This window comes from Podarcis vaucheri, assembly GCF_965113315.1.
Source record: "Podarcis vaucheri genome assembly, chromosome: 10".
Classification (NCBI taxonomy): domain Eukaryota; kingdom Metazoa; phylum Chordata; class Lepidosauria; order Squamata; family Lacertidae; genus Podarcis; species Podarcis vaucheri.
The window spans coordinates 72216229-72238783 of record NC_138748.1 but is presented as its reverse complement, the minus strand read 5'-3'; the positions used below and the strand labels follow the sequence as shown (position 1 = coordinate 72238783).

General features: G+C 46.9%; 3 protein-coding genes across 3 annotated transcripts in view; 1 reads left to right on the top strand and 2 right to left on the bottom strand.

The window, feature by feature from the left end:
• The window catches only part of LOC309541245 (uncharacterized protein), a 328128-nt gene that overhangs the window by 23260 nt on the left and 282313 nt on the right, over positions 1 to 22555 (top strand). The gene's annotated exons all lie outside the window — the stretch shown is intronic.
• Positions 18571 to 22555, bottom strand: part of LOC309542447 (uncharacterized protein) — a gene marked incomplete at its 5' end in the record, with an annotated part of 89528 nt that continues 85543 nt past the window's right edge. Inside the window, one exon of the mRNA XM_082241246.1 lies at positions 18571 to 18945. The remainder of the gene's footprint in view (positions 18946 to 22555) is intronic.
• Positions 19604 to 22549, bottom strand: LOC309541255 (uncharacterized protein). Its single transcript, XM_082238898.1, has 2 exons — positions 20427 to 22549; positions 19604 to 20150 (listed from the first exon to the last, which is right to left on the bottom strand). The coding sequence occupies exons 1-2, from the start codon at positions 22512 to 22514 to the stop codon at positions 20112 to 20114; spliced, it is 2127 nt and encodes a 708-aa protein (XP_082095024.1). The 5' UTR covers positions 22515 to 22549; the 3' UTR covers positions 19604 to 20111.

Genomic DNA, 22555 nt, shown 5'->3' with positions numbered 1-22555 from the left:
TCTTCACGCTTTTTGCATTGGGCCAACCCAAACTCACTGTCAAATCACACATCATAGCCAGGGGCACAGCCTGCACCACAAAAATCTCGGATCCAGGGCTTCCTGACCATACCGTGGCCCAAAAACGTGGTTTTGAAGCACGGATCCTCATGGATCCTCACGGTTTTTGCATTGAGCCACCCCAAACTCACCGTCAAATCACACATCATGGCCAGGGGCACAGCCTGCACCACAAGAACCGAGATCCACGGTTTCCTGACCATACCGTGGCCCAAAAACATGGTTTTGAAGCACGGATCCTCATGGATCCTCACGCTTTTTGCACTAGATCAGCCCAAATTCACCGTCAGATCTAACATCATGGCCATGAGCACAGCATCCAGCACAAAAATCACAGATCCATGGCTTCCTGGCCATACCATGGCCGAAAAACGTGGTTCCGAACCACGGATCCTCATGGATCTTCACGCTTTTTGCATTGGGCCACCCCAAACTCACTGTCAAATCACACATCATAGCCAGGAGCACAGCCTGCACCACAAAAAACTCGGATCCACGACTTCCTGGAAAATCCATGGCCTGAAAACGTGGTTTTGAAGCACGGATCCTCATGGATCCTCACGCTTTTTGCATTGGGCCAACCCAAACTCACCGTCAAATCACACATCATGTCCAGGGGCACAGCCTGCACCACAGAAAACTCGGATCCACGGCTTCCTGGCAATGCCATGGCCCAAAAACGTGGTTTTGAAGCACGGATCCTCATGGATCCTCACACTTTTTGCATTCGGGAACCCCAAATTCACCCTTTATTCAAATATCTTGTACATAACCACAGATCTGACCACAAACATCATGGATCTACTGCCAGATGCTACCCTGGATATATTGGCCAATTTTTAGGTGGGTGTGCTGGGATGGAGGAAACTGAGTCGGCTGAATCTCTATCCTTTAAGGATGGGCGTCCAATGGCTGGGCCAGAATAATTTCAGTTTGGTTTGCCAGCTCTCAGCTCTTCATGGGGCGCAATAGTCACCTGTAGCCGCTATCAGGAGTCCTGGTGTGATCCTGGATGCTTCTGTCTCTATGGAGGCATTGGTCACAAATGTAGCCAAACTGGAATTTTTGAATCTATGTCAGGTTAGGAGATCGGTACCGTACCTGTCCCTTTCCAACCTAGCCATGGTGAACCATGCAGTAGTCACCTGCAGACTAGACTACTTTAACTTGCTGTACACCTGAGCCGGGGAGTGCAGGGTATAAATGCGAGAGAGAGAGAGAGAGAGAGTGAGAGAGAGAGAGATGCAGGGCTACCCTTGAGACTGCTCCAGAAACTCCAAATGGTCTAAAATGCAGATGCATGAGTTCTTACTTGGACTTTGTGGGGAGCCCACATTCAGTTGGTTGTTCATCAGCTGGATTGGCTCCAGGTGGAGTATCGAATCAGGTTCAATGTTTTGGTGCTAATCTTTAAAGCCCTAAACAGTCTGTGACCTCTCTTATCTGTGGGAATTATCTTCCAATACACCCCCCATGAGTGTGATGCTCATCTAACAGCAACCTACTGGTGGTCCCTGGCCCAAAACATATCCAGCTGTCCTCAACCAGAGCCAGAGCCTTTTTGGTGGAACGCTTTGTCTAATGAGAACCAGGGCTCAGTGCAATCTATCTCAGTTCTCTCACTTGTCATGGTGAGTGGGCTTGCACATTCCTATGACCCTTGTGAGTGAAGCCATTGGGAATCTCGTACTCCCAGCAGGGTCACCCAAGGTGGTAAGGTCAAAGAAAATTAAATATGCTCAGAGTCCTGTAGTGATTTCATGCTCTTTATTGCAGCTTGTAAAACAGTGATTGAATTTCCCCCCAAACCTCAGGCTTTTATATACATTATTTACACAATGAGTCCCGTCTGACTAGCTGATTCTGCTTCCCTCCTGGAGCCTGATTGGTCTTTTCCTGCAAGCCAATCAGTTCTTGCATTCTAGGATCCTACTTGCCTATTGTTCTAGGATCCAAGCTTAGTACATAACAGGGAAGGAGTTAGACAAAGAATGATCCAAGAAGTCCTCAACGGCAGAACAGGCGGGTGATAACAAGCAGTGTGTTACAACGGCTCTGAAGGCGATGAAGGCTGCAGCAGATAGGATCCACCAGTTTGTCGTGACTACTCATGCCATCAGAACAGAGCCCTACTGCGAAGACTGTGCGTTGGCCAGCGTGCACTAATCTACCCACACAAAACAAATTCACGCACAGGCGTCTTCCAAAAACCAAACCCAACCTCCCCAAACCCTCCCCCCATGGCCATCACTAAATGGCTATTGTGGCAGGAATGTGAAGCCCCTAGTCATGAACCGACACATGGGCGGTCAGTCGTTCTGACTCAAGGAATGAGGCCGTTGGGCAGCTCAGCAGCTGTATCCATGACTGAGCAGCCCTTTTTAGGATCCACTCTGCTCACCCCGAAAAGGGGAAGGGGCTGGAAACGGTGCCCTAAACATAGTATGCCTCCCTTTTCCCCTGACTGGATTATCACGCCCAGGTGGAATCTCTTTTCCCATAGTTTGAATCCATTATTCTGCATCCTAGTCTCTAGAACAGCAGAAAACAAGCTTGCTCCCTCTTCAACATGACATCCCTTCAAATATTTAAACATGGCTATCATGTCACTCCTTAATCTTCTCTTCTCTAGATTAAACAAATCCAGCTCCCTAAGTCTCTCCTCATAGGGCTTGGATTCCAGACCTTTTACATGTTGGTCACCCTCCTCTGGACATGCTCCAACTTGACAATATCCTTCTTCAACTGGACACAGTATTTCAGGTGTGGTCTGACCAACCAACCAGAATAGTGTGGTAGCATTCCTTCACTTGATCTAGACACTATACTCCTATTGATGCAGCCCAGAATTGCATTGGCGTTCTTAGCTGCCACATCACACTGTTGACTCATATTCAGCTTGTGGTCGACTAAGACTCCCAGATCCCTTTCACAGGTACTGTTGTCAAGCCAAGTGTCCCCCACCTGTGCGTTTCATTTTTTCTATCCAGGTGCAGTACCTTGCATTTCTCCCTATTGAACTCCATATTGTTGGTTTTGGCCCAGCTCTCTAGGCTATTCAGGTCATTTTGAATTCTGACCCTGTCCTCTGGTGCATTAGCAACCCCTCCCAGTTTGCAGTCATTTGCAAATTTGATTAGCACACCCTCTATTCCATCATCCAAATCATTTATAAAAATATTGAATAGCACCAGGCCCAGGACAGAACCTTGTGGAACCCCAGTAGTCATTTTTTTCCAGGATGAAGGTGAGCCACTGATGAGCACTCTTTGGGTTCAGCCCATCAACCAATTACAAATCCACCTAACAGTAGCTTTGTCTAGCCCACATTTTACTAGTTGTTTTGCAATAATATCATGGGGGACCTTTTCAAAGGCCTTACTGAAGTCAAGTTAAGCTGGCACAAGGGAAAGCAGGATTGTAATTACTGTAAAAATTACTGATTACTTTGGATCAGCAGTCTCAACCTAACCCGCTATGTGGGGAGAGCCACGTGTTCCTTTGGAAGGCAAGTGGAATACAGTGTGATATACTGACAGCTGTTTTAAAAGATGTAACTGTAACTTGAAATCCAGTATCAGAAATAAAAAAAATAGATGGTCCCTGTGTGGATAGTCATGTTTGCATGATGGGGCCACCTCCAGTGACCATGTGGCCTGATATAAGAGGGTTCTAAAATCAGTCCTGAAAGTAGACTGATTGAGAATGACACACGCATAGCTTTTGCTCTGCCATTAACAAGGTGAGCTGAAGCAAATTCTTGCCTCCCTTTGGGCTTAGCAATATTTCCTACAGCATTCTTGTTGAAGGGCATTGGAGAGTTAGGTGAGGGTCACTTTTCTGTTTTTCCATCAAGCCCCCAGACAAGAATGCTACAGCATCAGCCCCAAACACTCAGTCTCATAACAAAAGTTACTCAACGGAGTTAGGGCTGAGGGTAGGGGAAGTACAATCATGATCTTTCCAGTCCTCTAGAAGCTGACCCTTTTGGTCATTTTGGTCATGGAGCCAAATATCTGTTTCCAAGTTTAAAGAGTCTAAACAAGTAAAGAACAAGCTTGCCCTTTGCATGCAAAAGCCCTGAAATTCAGCCCATTGGGCAATGATAGGCTGGGAGGAGGGAGGTAAGGACTAGCACCTTCTCTGCCCTCCACCTCCAACAGCTACACCTGAAAGTTTCATGATGGGGTTCGATTTGAGAAGCTGAATGTTTATAAAGGCACTTAGCCAATTTCTGCCACGGAAATTCTGAACAGAAACACTCTGCAAGTTCAGCCCCCAAAAGAAACTGCTCTATGGTCTCTGTGTTGGGAAATGGGAACAGATCTTGCTCATCACCAACCTTCCCTCCACAAATCAGTATCACTATGAGGCTGAACTGAACCGCTTGCTCCAGAGTTTTAAGAGATACGTTTCTGTGGTGTGGTAGTTAAGAGCGGTGGACTCTAATTTGGTGAGCTGGGTTCGCTTCCCCGCTCCTCCACATGCAGCTGCTGGGTGACCTTGGGCCAGTCACACTTCTCTCTGAACTCTCTCAGCCCCACCCACCTCACAAGGTGTCTGTTGTGGGGGTGGAAGGGAAAGGAGATTTTTAGCCACTTTGAGACTCCTTCAAGTAGAGAAAAGCAGGATATAAAAACTAACTCCATAAATAAGAATTCTATGGAAAAGGACCATCCCTGCCATGATGATGAAAACTATATGTTTGGATTTTGCTGTATTATACCAACCTGTGGAATATGACATTTCGCAGTTTCAAAATCTATTTGGCCACAGTGGTTTGACAGTCTGGACACACAAAAACCTCTGGAAGATCTTTTGAATCAATGCCTATGCGAAAGCAGTGGTACCAGTCCTTGCAGTTTCCTTCACAGTAAGCCATAGTTAGGTCACCACTGGGCCTCCTGAACCCCTCCTTCAAGAAGAAGAAGAAGAAGAAGAGTTTGGATTTGATATCCCGCCTTTCACTCCCTTTAAGGAGTCTCAAAGCGGCTAACATTCTCCTTTCCCTTCCTCCCCCACAACAAACACTCTGTGAGGTGAGTGGGGCTGAGAGACTTCAGAGAAGTGTGACTAGCCCAAGGTCACCCAGCAGCTGCATGTGGAGGAGCGGAGACGCGAACCTGGTTCCCCAGATTACGAGACTACCGCTCTTAACCACTACACCCAAGGATATCTGAGCAATAGGTTAGTGTATCCTTCCATCCCTCTGGGCATGATCGAGACACAGTAATGTAACTCTCGTTCAAGATTTGTCTCTTCTTGGGAGGAACAGCATCAATTTCCACTTGAAAATATTTGACTTGTCCTTCAAAATAGGTTTTCCCACAGTACTGTATTATTTCTTTTGCAATCCAGGGTCTAATGGCAGCCATATCCTTTTGTATGAATTGTAATTGGGCAGCAGAAGCAATCAGATGGGCAATGGTACATGTGAAAGGACCGTAGTCACTGGAATTACGGTACCTTGCCTGGGTATATCAGTTGGTGCAAAAAATGATCAGCCGCAAAACTATAGGGATATTTTGAATCCATCTCATACAGACATGCTAAGAAGGATGTTATTGCATCAATCACAGAGTGGTTCAATCCATGTTTGGAATCTAGATAGAGCATGGTCTTCCTTTTCAAAATGATTACTATCAGTTTCCAGTGGACTTCTCTGTCATTTACTGGAATAATCAAAACATCTTTCTTTAGCACTCCAAATCTCAAACAGTTCTTCAGAGCTTGCACTGGCAATCTTTGACATATCTGCATGAAGTGGCAAGTACGGTAAGTGGGAAAATTGTTCCATTGTGACCTAGCTCTTTGGCCATGATCACCCTGGAGGCAAGAAAGGCATCTATTATGCGATCATTTATCCAGTTTGATCCTTTCAGTGTGTTTATGTCATAGTCATACACACAGATGTTGCCAACTGAACCAAAGTCCCATGGTTTGTAGACTGAGTGTGGAGAAGGTACAGTTGTGCCATGGGGGAACTGATGTACAAATCAGTGATTTGTCCAAACACTTCTCACTTTGTGTTGAGAATATGGGGCTGCTATCAAAATAATCAATATTGGTCACTGTCAAATCCTCTTTCCCACCTTTTGGAGTGGAGGTCATCTGAGGCTAACTGCTTTCCAGGTGCCTCATAGTCAGTTGGTGATCTTAAGGAGTCAAACCCCTCAGCAGCCTGTACTGAATCAGATGCTGGAGCTACTGTTATCTTTTCCTGCAGTCTGGGGAACTTTCTTCCCGATCTACTCTTCTGTCTTTTATTTCACTTCAACTGTGTGAGCTGCAACTGGCAAGGCTTCCCTGGTTCTGGTGGCATGCCGATAGATTTTGTGGCAGCTATAATATGGTAACAAGTCCTGGATGATGTCCTGTACGGACTGTGCATGCATGGCTGCCCATATGGTCGCCAGGAGAGCGGCTGCCCATACAGCCTGTACGGCCGCCGTGAGAGGAGCTGCCTGTACGGACGCTACGCGAGCAGCAGCCTGTACAGTCGCCGTGAGAGCAGCTGCCCGTATGGCCCATACGGTCGCTGCGAGAGGGGCTGCCTGTACAGTTGCCGCAAGAGCGGCAGCCAGCACAGCGACCTTACTGTCACTCTCCCCCCAGCATGGCACCCTGGGGCACCATCACCCCGCTGCCCCTTCATATGCCCCTGTAGTCAATCAAATGTACTATGAACAATCTGAAGTCATGCTGGGCACAATTCACCACTAATCCTGTTCTTTTTCTAAAAACACATGGTGGACTCCAGGAAAGCTGTCAGCAGGCAACATGATTCCCATGGGCACCACGTTGGAAACCCCCTATTTCAAAGTTTGCACTGACAAAATCTGTTCTCAAGAAAACTTGCAGTTAAACCTCCATTTATAATTACTATCCCTGCAAAGCAACCAACTTTTGTTCCAAAACCATTTGTAGCTGAATTGACGCAAGACAGGTGATTGTTTTTCATGGTTACTTTGGTGGTCTCCATCTAGTTGGTTTGATAATTTACATTCACAGGTAAGATCATCACAATCTCTGCCTTGGACATTCTTGAGGTTTAGCAGTGTCAAAAATTTCCAGGTGCAGTTCTTCACAGTGGAAGCTATGAATATGAATGTCATTTTATTTCAATGTTCTTGCTAATGCAGAACCATTTCAGATAGCGTTTGTATTTCGGTCATTCCATGGACATTGGTGTGATCTTACAATATAATTTGGTGGAGTCCATTTAACAATCATGCCGATCCATGAGGATTAAAGTATTTAATATAGTGTTTGTTCCTTGGCTGTGCTCTGTGGTTTTTGTGGTTCGTTCTGTGGTCATATACATCATGTGTGATTTGATAGTGATTTCAGGGTGACCAAACATAAAAAAAACCTAAGGATCCATGGGGATCTGTGCTTCATGAGAATCTTTTTACAGCATGGCAGTGCCCCAAAGTGATCTGGCCATGAGCAGCATAGGTGGTTGGGTAAAGAATATGGGGCGACCCAGAAAACTGTGGAGCCGTAAATTTTAAAAAAATATATATATTCAATTTTATAAGGATAGGGAAGTACAGAAAGGGAAACGGGGGAGGGGATAGATAGATAGATAGATAGATAGATAGATAGATAGATAGATGATAGATAGATAGATAGATAGATAGATAGATAGATAGATGGATTAGAAATTTAAAAGACTTATAAAGATTATCAAATCCTACAAAGTACTACTACTACTACTACTACTACTACTACTACCATTACAAATATATTTGTACCCTGCCCATCTGGCTGTGTTTCCCCAGCCACTCTGGGTGGCTTCCCAAAAAATGAAATAAAAATACATTAAAAAGTCACACATTAAAAATGTCCCTAAAGAGGGCTGCCGTCAGATGTCTTCTAAATGTCAGGTAGTTGTTTATCTCTTTGACATCTAATGGGAGGACATTCCACAGGGCGGGCGCCACTACCAAGAAGGCCCTCTGCCTGGTTCCTTGTCACTTTGCTTCTCACAGTGAGGGAACCACGAGAAGGCCCTCCAACCTGGACCTCAGTGTCCAGGCCGAACAATGGGGGTGGAGACGCTCCTTCAGGTATACTGGGCCGAGGCCGTTTAGGGCTTTAAAGGTCAGCACCAACACCTTGAATTGTGCTCAGAAATGTACTGGGAGCCAATGTAAGTCTTTCAGGACATGTGTTATATGGTCTTGGTGGCCACTCCCAGTCACCAGACTAGCTGCTGCGTTCTGGATTAGTTGTAGTTTCTGGGTCACCTTCAAAGGTAGCCCCACGTAGAGGACATTGCAGTAGTCCAAGCGGAAGATAACAAGAGCATGCACCACTCTAGTGAGGCAGTCTCCGGACAGGTAGGGTCTCAGCCTGCGTACCAGATGGAGCTGGTAGACAGCTGCCCTGGATACAGAATTGACCTGTGCGTCCATGGACAGCTGTGAGTCCAAAATGACTCCCAGGTTGTTTGAAGACTGGGAAAAGTTATGGACCACCGGTATGAAATTTACGGCATGTAATGCCCTGAAAGAAAACATTATGAAAATGATATACAGGTGGTACATGACCCCAGTCAAACTTGCAAAGATATACCATTTGTCAGATAACAGATGTTGGAAATGTAGGGAGGCTGAAGGGACATTCTTTCACCTATGGTGGACTTGCCCGAGAGTGAAGGCTTTCTGGGAAATGATTTATAATGAGTTAAAAAAGGTATTGAAGTATACCTTCCCCAAGAAACCAGAGGCCTTCCTCCTGGGTATTGTCGACCAGAAGGTGTTAAAGAAGGACAGAACTTTTTTTCTTTACGCAACTACAGCAGCAAGAATCCTTATTGCCAAACATTGGAAGACACAAGATTTACCCACGCTGGAAGAATGGCATACACAACTGATGGATTATATGGAGTTGGCGGAAATGACTGGCAGAATCCGAGATCGGGGAGAGGAAGCAACAGAAGAGGACTGGAGGAAATTTAAGGACTATTTACAAAAACATTATAAGTTATATGAATGTTGAGAATTTGCTAAGCTTTGGCGAAAATTAGCTTCAGTTAAAATAATTGAAGGAAATTAAAGTAAAACTAAGAAAGTATTGTTGTTTAGAGTAAATTTTGGATGGTATTAAAATGACCCTCTAATAAGTACTCTAAATTGAAAATATAGTTAGTGGAAGATACAAAAAACGCATGAAACAAGGAAATAATTTGCTAAAATTTTTATTGTAAAGAATGCAGAGTTCGGAGGATGTGGGGAAGTCCGATGGCTCTTTGAAATTGGATGGAAAAATGGAAAATTTCTTCTTTTTAATCTTTCTTCTTATTTCTGTAAAAATGCTTTTGATATATTTTTGACTATACATCTGTACCTGGAAAAAAGCAATAAAAATATTAAAAAAAAAACCAAAATGACTCCCAGGTTGTGCACCTGGCCCTTCAGGGGCACAGTTACCCCATTCTGGACCAGGGAGTCCTTCATACCAGCCCACCCCCTGTCCCCCAAGAACAGAACTTCATTATTGTCAGGATTCAACCTCAATCCACTAGCTGCCATCCATCCTCCAACTGCCTCCAAGCACTCACACAGGACCTTCACCACCTTCACTGGTTCTGAGTTGAAAGAGAGGTAGAGCTGGGTATCATCCGCATATTGATGGACACCAAGCCCAAAACCCCTGATGATCTCTCCCAGCAGCTTCCTGTAGATGTTAAAAAGCATGGAGGGGAGGACGGAACCCCGAGGCACCCCACAAGTAAGTCTGAACACTCATCCCCCACTACAACTTTCTGGACACAGCCCAGGAGGAAGGAGCAGAACCACTGTATAACAGTGCCCTCAGCTCCCAGCTCCTCTAGACGGTCCAGAAGGATGTTATGATCAATTGTCGCGACCAAGGCAGTTTCAGTCCCATGAGGAGACCTGAATCCCAATTGGAAGGAATCCAAATGGTCTGCATCCTCCAGGCATGCCTGGAGTTGTTCAGCAACCACCCGCTCAATCACCTTGCCCAAGAATGGAAGATTTGAGGCTGGGCGATAGTTGGCCTTACTGGCTGGGTCTGAAGATGTTTTTTTAAGAAGCAGTTTAATGACCGCCTCTTTCAGCTGGTCTGGGAATGCCCCCTCACAGAGGGAAGCATTCACCACCCCGCAGAGCCCATTGCCCAGCCCTTCCCGGCTTGCTTTTATTAGCCAGGATGGGCAAGGATCAAGGAGACAGGTGGTTGGTTTCACGCATCCAAGCAGCCTGTCCACATTCTCGGGGGTAACAGATTGAAATTGATTCCATGCAACTTGACCAGACAGGGCTCTAGCACTCTCTCGCCCCGACCCTGCTCCCACGGTGGTGTCTACCTCCTTCCGAATATGAGCAACTTTATCTGCATAAAAATTTGAAAAATCGTTGCAGGAGGTCTTGGGGTCTTTACAAGGCCCCGGTGGTAAAGGTGGTTCCATTAAATTGCAAACCACCTGAAATAGTCTCCTGCTACTATTTTCTGCAGATGCAATAGAGGCGGTGAAGAAAGTCTTCTTCGCCGTTGCTATCGCCACTTGGTAGGCTCGACATTGAGCTCTAACCTGTGTCCAGTCCAATTCAGAATGAGTTTTCTGCCACTGGCACTCTAGCCGTCTCAGCGATTGTTTCCTCACCCGCAGCTCCAAAGAAAACCACGGGGCTGTCCGGGCTCCATGCAGTCGGAGAGGGCGCTTCGGAGCCAGACAGTCGATAGCCCTGGTCAACTCCACATTCCAGCGGGCCACCAGGGAATCAGCTGAAGGGCCATCAACATGGGATAAAGCATCCCCTACCACTCTCTGGAAACCATTTGGATTCATTAAGTGGTGGGGGCGGACCATCCGCATTGGTCCCACCTCCCTGCAGAGGAGAAGGGTCACAGAGAAGTCCAGATGCACCAGGAAGTGATCTGACCATGGCACTTCTTTTGTTTCACTTTTACCTAGTGTCATATCACCCATGTCACTAGAGGTGAACACTAGGTCTAAGGCATGTCCACAGCTATGAGTTGGGCCAAACTTATTCAGGGACAGCCCCATAGAGGCCATGCTTTCCACGAAGTCCCAAGCAGCCCCTTGTAAGGTCGTGTCGGCATGGATATTAAAATCCCCTAGGACAACCAAACTAGGTGTCTCCAGGAGAACATCCACGATGACCTGAAGCAGCTCGGGCAGGGAATCCTTGGTGCAGCGGGGAGGTCAGTACACCAAAAGGAATCCTGTACTGCCCCTATTGCCCAGCTTCCAGAACATGCACTCAGAGAACTGGGTCTTTCATATGCGCAGAAGCGCCAAATTGCACCAGTGCCTGTGCAGACGTGGCGCTTCAGGATGCGAATGCTGTGGGTTGCGGACGTGCCTCAGTCACGGGTTATGTCTGCAACCCGAGGTTCCACTGTACCAATTTTGTTTTAGGGCTTAATTTGTAGTAAATATTATTCCTTTATTCATAATTGTTCTCACTGTTCTACTGTGAACTGCTCTTAAAATGTTTGCATCCATTTTGTCATATAAGGTTTTGCTTGTTCGGGCTTGGTGTCATATTTGAGTAATAATTTATAAATTTTACCCAGAAGGTAGAACTCTGTTATGATGGACTCAGATTCTATCTTTTCACTGATTTTCACTGTATGTTTGCCATACAGTCTTTCTTGAATCTGGATATTAGTTGACAGTATGTAAGCAGTTTCATATTTTTTCTCCTCTTTAATACTTTGGCATGTATTTGATCTGTTCTTGAAGATGAACCATATCTTGGTACAATATATACCGTATTTTTCACTCTATAGGACGCACCGGACCATAGGACGCACCGAACCATAGGAGGGGGAGAACAGGGAGAAAAAAATTCTCCCCCTCTCCGCTCAGCGCCCCTTCAGCGAAGCAGGATGAGAAACGGAGCCCCTTCCATTTCTCCTCCAGCTTCACTGAAGGGGCGCTGCGCAGAGAGGAAACATTGTGCAGTGCCTCTCCAGCGAAGCAAAGCCTGGAGAGCAAGAGGGATCGGTGTGCACCGACCCCTCTCGTTCTCCAGGCTTCAGGCGGCTTACCATAAGCCTTCGGAGATCAGCGGGAACTGCGCTCCAAAGGCTTCAGGCGGCTATCCCTGAAGCCTGGACACCGACCCCTCTCACTCTCCAGGCTTCAGCAAAAGCAATGCGTAGCCTCTGGAGCGCAGAGGGAGCGCTCCCTCTGCACTTCGGAGACTTCATGTTGCTATCGCTGAAGCCAAGGAGCCTGCATTCGCTCCATAGGATGCACACACATTTCCCCTTAATTTTTGGAGGGTAAAAAGTGTGTCCTATAGAGCGAAAAATACGGTAGTCATATATTCTCCTATCGGCTCTAATAATAATATTGCAGTGGTGACATTAACAGTGCAGGTAAGGGGATTTTTGTGATTTTTGTAGTGCAACTCATGATTTTTGTGGTGCAGGCTGTGCCCGTGGCTATGATGTGTGATTTGATGGTGAGTTTGGGGACCCCAATGTGAAAAGAGTGAGGATCCTTGAGGATCCGTGCTTCAAAACTACGTTTTTGGGCCATGGAGTGGCCAGGAAGCCGTGGATCCATGATTTTTATGGTGCAGGCTCTGCTCCTGGCTATGACGTGTGATATGACAGTGAGTTTGGGTTGGCCCAATGCAAAAAGCGTGAGGATCCGTGCTTCAAAACCACGTTTTTGGGCCATGGTGTGGCCAGGAAGCCGTGGATCTCAGTTTTTTGTGGTGCAGGCTGTGCCCCTGGCCATGATGTGTGATTTGACGGTGAATTTGGGCTGATCTAGTGCAAAAATCATGAGGATCCATGAGGATCCGTGGTTCAAAACCACGTTTTTTGGCCACGGTATGACCAGGAAGCTGTGGATCCTAGTTTTTTGTGGTGCAAGTTGTACCCCTGGACATGCTGTGTGATTTGACAGTGAGTTTGGGCTTGCCCAATGCGAAAAGCGTAAGGATCCATAAGGATCCGTGCTTCAAAACCACATTTTTGGGTAGTGTTATGACCAGGAAGCTGTGGATCCTAGTTTTCTTTGGTGCAAGTTCTATCCCTGGACATGATGTGTGATTTGACAGTGAGTTTAGGGTAGCTCAATGCAAAAAGCGTGAGGATCCATGAGGATCTGTGCTTCAAAACCACGTTTTCAGGCCGTGGATTTGCCAGGAAGTCGTGGATCCGTGATTTTTGTGGTGCAGGCTGTGCTCCTGGCTATGATGTGTGATTTGACAGTGAGTTTGGGGTGGCCCACTGCAAAAGGCGTGAAGATCCATGAGGATCCGTGGTTCGGAACCACGTTTTTGAGCCACGGTATGACCAGGAAGCCGTGGATCCGTGATTTTTGTGGTGGATGCTGTGCCCCTGGCCATGATGTTTAATCTGACGGTGACTTTGGGCTGGTCTTGTGCAAAAATCATGAGGATCCATGAGGATCCATGCTTCAGAACCATGTTTCTGGGCCACAGTATGGCCAGGAAGCCATGGATCCGAGTTTTTTGTGGTGCAGGCTGTGCCCCTGGCTATGATGTGTGATTTGATGGTGAGTTTGGGCTGATCTAGTGCAAAAATCGTGAGGATCCATGAGGATCCGTGGTTCAAACCCACGTTTTTGGGCCACGGTATGGTCAGGAAGCCGTGGATCCGTGATTTTTGTGGTGGATGCTGTGCCCCTGGCCATGATATGTGATTTGACAGTGAGTTTGGGTTCGCCCAATACAAAAAGCGTGAGGATCCATGAGGATCCGTGCTTCAAAACCACTTTTTTGGGCCACGGAGTGGTCAGGTAGCCGTGGATCCGTGATTTTTGTGGTGGATGCTGTGCCCCTGGACATGATGTGTGATTTGACGGTGAGTTTGGGGTGGCCCAATGCAAAAATAATGAGGATCCATGCTTCGAAACCACGTTTTTAGTCCACGGCGTTGCCATATAACCATGGATCCGAGTTTTTTGTTGTGTAGGCTGTGCCCATGGCTATGATATGTGATTTGCCATTGAGTTTTGGTTGGCCCAATGAAAAAAGCGTTAGGATCCGTGAGGATCCGACCTTCAAAACCAAGTTTTTGGTCCATGGCGTTGCCAGATAACCGTGGATCCTAGTCTTTTGTGGTGCAGGCTGTGCCCCTGGACATGATGTGTGATATGATGGTGAGTTTGGGTTGGCCCAATGCAAAAAGCGTGAAGATCCATGACGATCCGTGCTTCAAAACCACGTTTTGGGGCCATGGTGTTGCCAGGAAGTTGTGGGTCCGTGATTTTTGTGGTGCAGGCTGTGCTCCTGGCTATGATGTGTGATTTGACAGCGAGTTTGGGGTGGCCCAATGCAAAAAGCGCGAAGATCCATGAGGATCCGTGCTTCGGAACCACATTTTTGGGCCATGGAGTGGCCAGGAAGCCGTGGATCTGAGATTTTTGTGTTGCATGCTGTGCCCCTGGGAATGATCTGTGATTTGACAGTGACTTTGGGCTGATCTAGTGCAAAAATCATGAGGATCCATGAGGATCCGTGCTTCAGAACCATGTTTTTGGGCCAGGGCATGGCCAGGCAGGCGTGGATCCGAGTTTTTTGTGGTGTAGGCTGTGCCCCTGGCTATGATGTGTGATTTGACGGTGAGTTTGGGTTGGCCCAATGCAAAAAGCGTGAGGATCCATGAGGATCCGTTCTTGAAAACCACGTTTTTGGGCCATGGAGTGGCCAGGAAGCCATGGATCCGTGATTTCTGTGGTGGATGCTGTGCCCGTGGACATGATGTGTAATTTGAAAGTGAGTTTGGGCTGATCTAGTTCAAAAATCATGAGGATTCATGAGGATCCGTGTTTTTTAACCATGTTTTTGCGCCACTGCGGCACCACGAAATCGTGGATGCGTGATTTTTTTGGTTCTGCCTACAGTCTAAGGTGTGGTCTACAGTATCATGGTGTTTTTATTTTGTTTCAATATAAAAATCATATGAATTCATGAGGATCCGTGCCTCGGATCCATGTTTTTATGGTACTGCAGCGCGGCAAAGTGTTGGATCCACGTTTTTTATAGTCCAGATTGTAGGCGTGCCTTCTAGGTGTGATTTGACACTGCATTTGTTGGAATTATTTTTTTAAAAAGTGGAGGATCCATGAGGATCCGTGTAGATCCGCCTTTTATGCAGACCCCGGGAGAAGCAGGCAGTTTGGGAGGAGGGTTCATCCCCCCCCCCTATTCCGGGAACAGAGGTCGGGTGGCGAGGAGGAGCAACATATTGGGGAGGGGATTTGGGGTTGCGGGGGCGGGGTGAGGGAAGGATGTGCGGGGAGGGGAGGGAAGGAATTGAGACGGGACGGGGAGGAAGGTTATTCCCCTCCCGTTTTCCTCTTGTAGGTCAGGAGAGCGGGTGAGGGGCTGATCCTGGCAATCCAAATACAAATTGGGGTCCCCCACCCCACAATGTTTACAAGCATGGATGCAGGGATCTAGGCCACGCCGACGGGACGCATGAAAGGTGCTCTGGGGAGCTGGCGCGGCGTCCCTCCCTGGGTCCTTTTCTGTCCCGTCCGCCCCCCCCCGCGACCCCTTTACCTCTTTCTCCTCGCTCCAGATTCTCCTTTCCTTTCCTGCAACATCCACGGGGGGGGGGTATCCTCCCCTGCCGCCCCTCCTCCCCTTTCCGAAAGCGCGCGCCCCTAGAGGTACGGCGCAGGGCAGCAATCCGGAGTGGAAGCTCCACTTCCGGGAGAAGCAGGCAGGGTGGGAGGGGGGCTCTCCCCCCCTATTCCCGGAGGAGAGGTCGGATGGCGAGGAGCAGGGGCAACATATTGGGGAGGGGATTTGGGATTGTGGGGGCGGGGTGAGGGAAGGATGTGCCGGGAGGGGAGGGAAGGAATTGGGGGGAGGGAGAGGAAGGTTTTTCCTCTCCCCTCTTCCTCCTGTATATCACGAGAGCGGGTGAGGGGCTGATCCTGGCAATCCAATTACAAAGTGGGGTTCCCCCCCAATGTTTACATTGCGAAATCCTTCCCTCGCCCACCCCACACCACGAGCCGTGCGTCCGTGTTTTAGGTATTGGTGCTCTTCAAACCAGGAAGGGGGACAGTTATACGACTCCCCAAAAACCCCAAGGCCCCACCACAGCCTCTGACTAAGGCCGGGACAATGACCGTGGACACAGGCACCGTCCATGCACAACAGCAAAGAGGCTCAGAGAAGCAGCCTATACAATTGTAGCAAGAAGCGGATACCATGAATCGGACTGTGTCCTCCGACTATCCAATACTGTATAGAAAACTGTAGAAATGTCAAATATCGCCAAGTCAACAGTTTGACGGATTTCCTGGGTTCCAACGCCTAATGACTCCTCTGGAATTGGGGGATCCAATTCATAAGCCATAATCCCTTATGAGGCAGGAGGCGATCAAGGGCAGCACAAGCCCCAGGCAGAAATCCATCGGGATGGTGGATTGAATCCTGATGCATTTAAAGTGTTTAAAGCAAAGCAGCTAGTAAGCCTGATCTTTATTGATCTGTTGCAACAGGGTCCTCACTCACCACACGCAGGAGGGAGGAGGAACCCAGAACAATGGCACACAAGGCCTTATATAGACATTTTAAATGCCCTGCCCTGGAGCTCAAGACCAACCCCCCCATACATCATACCTACATCACAGAAAGAGCGGTTTACAGCAGAAATCTGAGTGGTTTGTTTACCTCCTGCCTGCCAGGTTACCTGTTTAATGGTCATTTGATTGGATTCCCAGGGGAGCCTGGCCAGTCTTTTGTAATGATGAATATTTAGTTCCTGTGCCAGGTCACAGCCTCACACCCTATTCATATCTTAAATGTGCCCTTAAGACAGGATTTGTGAAGGAAAAGACAATGGGGAGGCTTCTCCCATCTCTTCCTCTTTTTTAAATTGGAACCAGTGAAGGCAGTGGATTCCCTGTGTGCCTTTCTGGAGGTGGTTGGAGGATGGATGGCAGCTAAGGGATTGAGGTTGAATCCAGACAAGGGAGGCAGGTGTGGGGGACTACCGGTTCCTGATGGCGTAACAGTGCCCCTAAACGACCAGGTCATCACCTTTGAGTATAGGTGTCAGTGGCCCTATTCCTCCAGCAGGAGCGATTGTGGGGCTTCCTCGCCCGCTTCCATTCAGCTCCGCCATTCCCAAAGGGCAATTCTTCTTCAGCCATTGTGGGAGCAGACGGGCTGGAAGCTGAAGCGGCTTCCCTTTGAGTAGGCTTTGTTTCCCTTTCTGCTGACCTCAGTCTCTTGGATTGTGGCCAGCTTTCCTCTTCCATTTTACTGAATGCTGAGCTGTGTTGGATATGTGGGGAAGCGAAATTCACCCCAGAACTTTTCCGCAGGGTTCCCTCCACAGCACAGAAGGATGGGGGGAGGGAGGAACACGTACTAATAAACGAACACTCCTGTGAATGGAGAGAAGCATAAAGTGGAGTCCCCTATAGATCAGTATTGGGACATGTGGCTTTTCAACTTGTTCATAAATGATCTAGAGTTAGGAGTGAGCAGGGAGGGAGAAAAGTTTGCTGGTGGCAGTAAATTGTCCAGGAGTGTTCAAACAAAGAGAGATTGCAAGGGGCACCTAAAAGATCTCTCCAAACGGGGTGATTGGGCTGAAAATACAGTTCATTGTCAAGGAGATTAAAGCGATGCATTTTGGGGGGCAGGGAAACACCCTCTTAATATCATGTGCAGGATCATGGGGTCTGAACTGGGTTTCTCTGTGTGCTCTAGGAGACCAGGGGAGAGGGGAGCTGGCCGCAGCGGGAGGGGGGGGTCTCCCTGGATTCTTCAGCAGCCGGCCTCCTTTGGGTCTCCTGGCCCCTCCTCTCCTGAACTGCTCTCTGCCCCAGCCTCTTCCTGCTCACCAAACCCTGTTTCCTCCAGCTTGCAACATCTTCCCTCCCGTTCTGCTCCATTTTCTCCCTCTTTCTGCTCATTGCCATCCCACCACCAGCCCCAGGCTCTGAGCCTTCTTCCCTTGGGGGTTCCCCAGCTGGTGCCTCCCCCTCCCCACACCCAGCCAGTCCATTACAGCAAAAGCAACCATAGCAGTCAAATCAGTATGATAGTAATATGCACTTTGGTAGGAATACTCCCTAGCAACAGGATTGAATAATAACTTCTGGGAATATGGAAAAGTACTATCTTCACCAAACCCCACAATAAGCAGGAGCTCTGGGGTTCCCCTATGTGGTTCATGATTGAAGATGGGCCCCCCAGGAGACTTCCCTGGTACCTGCAGCCCCACCTTCCCCATCCTACAAATAGGCTTGGGGGAAAATCTCCCATTCAATTTCAGTATTTCAAGTTTTTTTCAGAATGTGCAGGGAGCAGGGATGAAGTTCTGTTGAATAAGTAGTGTTTTGAAATCATGCAGTGGTGGGGTGAGAGTTTGGTACATGCCATCTTGCATGCTTGAGTAGACCAACTCCAGGGCATGAGGCACGTAGCAGCAGGGTAGGGGCCACGTGTAGAGCAATTCCCATGCTGAGGTCAAAAACACACACAGAGGCAGCAGGACTTACTTCTTCAGTAATAGTTTACTGAGCTTTCAATGCATACAGTTCTCACTGGGTCCCCAGTGAGGCACAAAACTTAGCTCCTGAGAGCAAATCCAGTTCCAGCAGTAAAATCATACAGCACACAGGATGTCTAAGTCAGGCACACACACCAGCAGAAGGGAGCAAGGGAGGAAAGAGGCTGGAAGGACACAGGGCAAAGGATGTGTGTCTTTCGCTTCCTGTTGCCTGGGAGGGAAGTCAGCAACTCAGCATCTGCAGGGACGTCACGAAGAAAAGCTTTCTGCCGCTGCTTGCAGGCACATCCCAGAAATACACACTGTGATTCACGGTGTATTACCATATCAGTAGTTCTTCAAATGTTATCACGATGTGGTCTAGAAACTGGTATTGGACAAGATATCAATATATCGCCCAGCCCTAATCCTCACTCACCACTAGCAAACCTGATTCATCCTATCTCTCAAAAGGTACTTTATCTGTTAGATTATACTCACATTGTTTGACATTGCCTTCAAAATTTCATTGCTGTGAAGAAAGAGTGGACACTAAAAGGAAAATGTCCCGTTCTCCATACATCTAAATGGGTTCTCCCATGTGAAAGTCCCTGGATGTTCCTTAAACACTCCATTGTAAATAAAACACTTTTTGCAATCTTTTCATTTACACTGCTTCTCCTCTTAGAGTTTGTTGATGGTTTGTAGGGTTTCAACTCCTAAGGTTCTTCCTGTGCATGAGTCTGTTGATTTAGAACTTCCACTAGGACTGAACCTGTATCTACTTTCCTGATATTTATAAGTTTTGTATTTTGTGTGAGTTTGTTGACAGAAATCAAGGGTTCCGCTCTGAGTGCAGCTCCTTCCACAGTCCATACATTTAAACAGTTTCTCCCGTGTGTCTCCTGATGTTTTCTAAGGTGTCCATTCTGCCTGAAGCTCTTTCCGCACTCCATGCATTTATATGGTTTCTCCCCTGTGTGAGTCCGTTGATGCATATTGAGGTATTCACTATTACTGAAGATCTTTCCACACTCCATACATTTATATGGTTTCTCCCCGTGTGAATCCACTGGTGTAATTTAAGATCTCCATTCTGACTGAAGCACTTTCCGCACTCCAGGCATTCAAATGGTTTCTCCCCTGTGTGAGTCCGTTGATGCATATTGAGGTGTCCACTCTTACTGAAGCTCTTTCCACACTCCATACATTTATATGGTTTCTCTCCTGTGTGAATCCGCTGGTGTAATTTAAGGTCTCCATTCTGACTGAAGCACTTTCCGCACTCCAGGCATTCAAATGGCTTTCCCCCTGTGTGAGTCCATTGATGTATATTGAGGTTTCCATTCTGACTGAAGCTCTTTCCGCACTCCATGCATTTAAATGGTTTATCCCCAGTGTGAGTACGTTGATGTATATTGAGGTGTCCACTATGACTGAAGCTCTTTCCACACTCCATGCATTTAAAGGGTTTCTCCCCTGTGTGAGTCTGTTGATGTATTCTAAGGTTTCCATTTAAACTGAAGCTCTTTCCACACTCCATACATTTATATGGTTTCTCCCCTGTATGAGTCCGTTGATGTGTTGTAAGGTATCCATTCTGACTGAAGCTCTTTCCGCATTCCATGCATTCAAATGGTTTCTCCCCTGTGTGAGTCCGTTGATGTATATTGAGGTGTCCACTCTGACTGAAGCTCTTTCCACACTCCATGCATTTAAAGGGTTTCTCTCCTGTGTGAGTCCGCTGATGTGTTCTAAGGTATCCATTATCACTAAAGCTCCTTCCACACTCCATACATTTATATGGTTTCTCCCCTGTGTGTCAGTTGATGTATATTGAGGTTTCCACTCTGACTGAAGCTCTTTCCACACTCCATGCATTTAAATGGTTTCTCTCCTGTGTGAGTCCGCTGATGTTTTCTAAGGTTTCCATTATCACTAAAGCTGTTTCCACACTCCATACATTTATATGGTTTCTCCCCTGTGTGAGTCCGTTGATGTATATTGAGGTGTCCACTCTGACTGAAGCTCTTTCCACACTCCATGCATTTAAATGGTTTCTCTCCTGTGTGAGTCCGCTGATGTGTTCTAAGGCTTCCATAATCACTAAAGCTGTTTCCACACTCCATACATTTATATGGTTTCTCCCCTGTATGAGTCCGTTGATGTATTCTAAGGTTTCCATTTAAACTGAAGCTCTTTCCGCACTCCATGCATTTAAATGGTTTATCCCCAGTGTGAGTCCGTTGATGTATATTGAGGTGTCCACTAGAACTGAAGCTCTTTCCACACTCCATGCATTTAAAGGGTTTCTCCCCTGTGTGAGTCTGTTGATGTATTCTAAGGTTTCCATTTAAACTGAAGCTCTTTCCACACTCCATACATTTATATGGTTTCTCCCCTGTATGAGTCCGTTGATGTGTTGTAAGGTATCCATTCTGACTGAAGCTCTTTCCGCATTCCATGCATTCAAATGGTTTCTCCCCTGTGTGAGTCCGTTGATGTATATTGAGGTGTCCACTCTGACTGAAGCTCTTTCCACACTCCATGCATTTAAAGGGTTTCTCTCCTGTGTGAGTCCGCTGATGTGTTCTAAGGTATCCATTATCACTAAAGCTCCTTCCACACTCCATACATTTATATGGTTTCTCCCCTGTGTGAGTCAGTTGATGTATATTGAGGTTTCCACTCTGACTGAAGCTCTTTCCACACTCCATGCATTTAAATGGTTTCTCTCCTGTGTGAGTCCGCTGATGTGTTCTAAGGTTTCCATTATCACTAAAGCTGTTTCCACACTCCATACATTTATATGGTTTCTCCCCTGTGTGAGTCCGTTGATGTATATTGAGGTGTCCACTCTGACTGAAGCTCTTTCCACACTCCATGCATTTAAATGGTTTCTCTCCTGTGTGAGTCCGCTGATGTGCTCTAAGGCTTCCATTATCACTAAAGCTGTTTCCACACTCCATACAATTATATGGTTTCTCCCCTGTATGAGTCCGTTGATGTATTCTAAGGTTTCCATTTAAACTGAAGCTCTTTCCACACTCCATACATTTATATGGTTTCTCCCCTGTATGAGTCCGTTGATGTATTCTAAGGTTTCCATTTAAACTGAAGCTCTTTCCACACTCCATACATTTATATGGTTTCTCCCCTGTATGAGTCCGTTGATGTGTTGTAAGGTATCCATTCTGACTGAAGCTCTTTCCACACTCCATGCATTTAAAGGGTTTCTCTCCTGTGTGAGTCCGCTGATGTGTTCTAAGGCTTCCATTATCACTAAAGCTCTTTCCACACTCCATACATTTAAGTGGTTTTCCTCCTGTGTGAGTCTGTTGATGCCTATTGAGTTGGCAACTCGTACTGAAGCTCTTTCCACACTCCATACATTTATATGGTTTCTCCCCTGTGTGAATCCGCTGGTGTAATTTAAGGTCTCCATTCTGACTGAAGCTCTTTCCGCATTCCATGCACTCAAATGGTTTTTCCCCTGTGTGAATCCGTTGATGTATATTGAGGTGTCCACTCTGACTGAAGCTCTTTCCACACTCCATGCATTTAAATGGTTTCTCTCCTGTGTGAGTCCGCTGATGTATATTGAGGTTTCCATCCTGACTGAAGCTCTTTCCGCACTCCATGCATTTAAATGGCTTATCCCCAGTGTGAGTCCGTTGATGTATATTGAGGTGTCCACTATGACTGAAGCTCTTTCCACACTCCATGCATTTAAATGGCTTCTCCCCTGTGTGAGTCCACAGATGTAAACTTAAGTGTCCATTCTGACTGAAGCTCTTTCCACAATCCAAGAATTGGAATCCTTTCTTGCCCATGTGAGTCCTCTGATGTGTTCTAAGCTTTTCACTATTGGTTAAACTTTTCTCACTCTCCATACCTTTAAATGGTTTCTCCCCTTCTTGAGATCGCTGATGTGAGGTATGTGTGCTCATTCAGTGAAGCATATTCCACATTTCACACATTTTAATGTCTA

What these genes read in the sequence shown, in the direction of transcription:
- LOC309541255 (XM_082238898.1), bottom strand. Translation starts at nt 22,514, where the DNA reads ATGAGCACACATACCTCACATCAGCGATCTCAAGAAGGGGAGAAACCA. An exon ending in AATGCATGGAGTGTGGAAAG is followed by an intron (nt 20,151 to 20,426) that starts AGCTTCAGTCAG and finishes TGGATACCTTAC; the next exon opens with AACACATCAACGGACTCATA.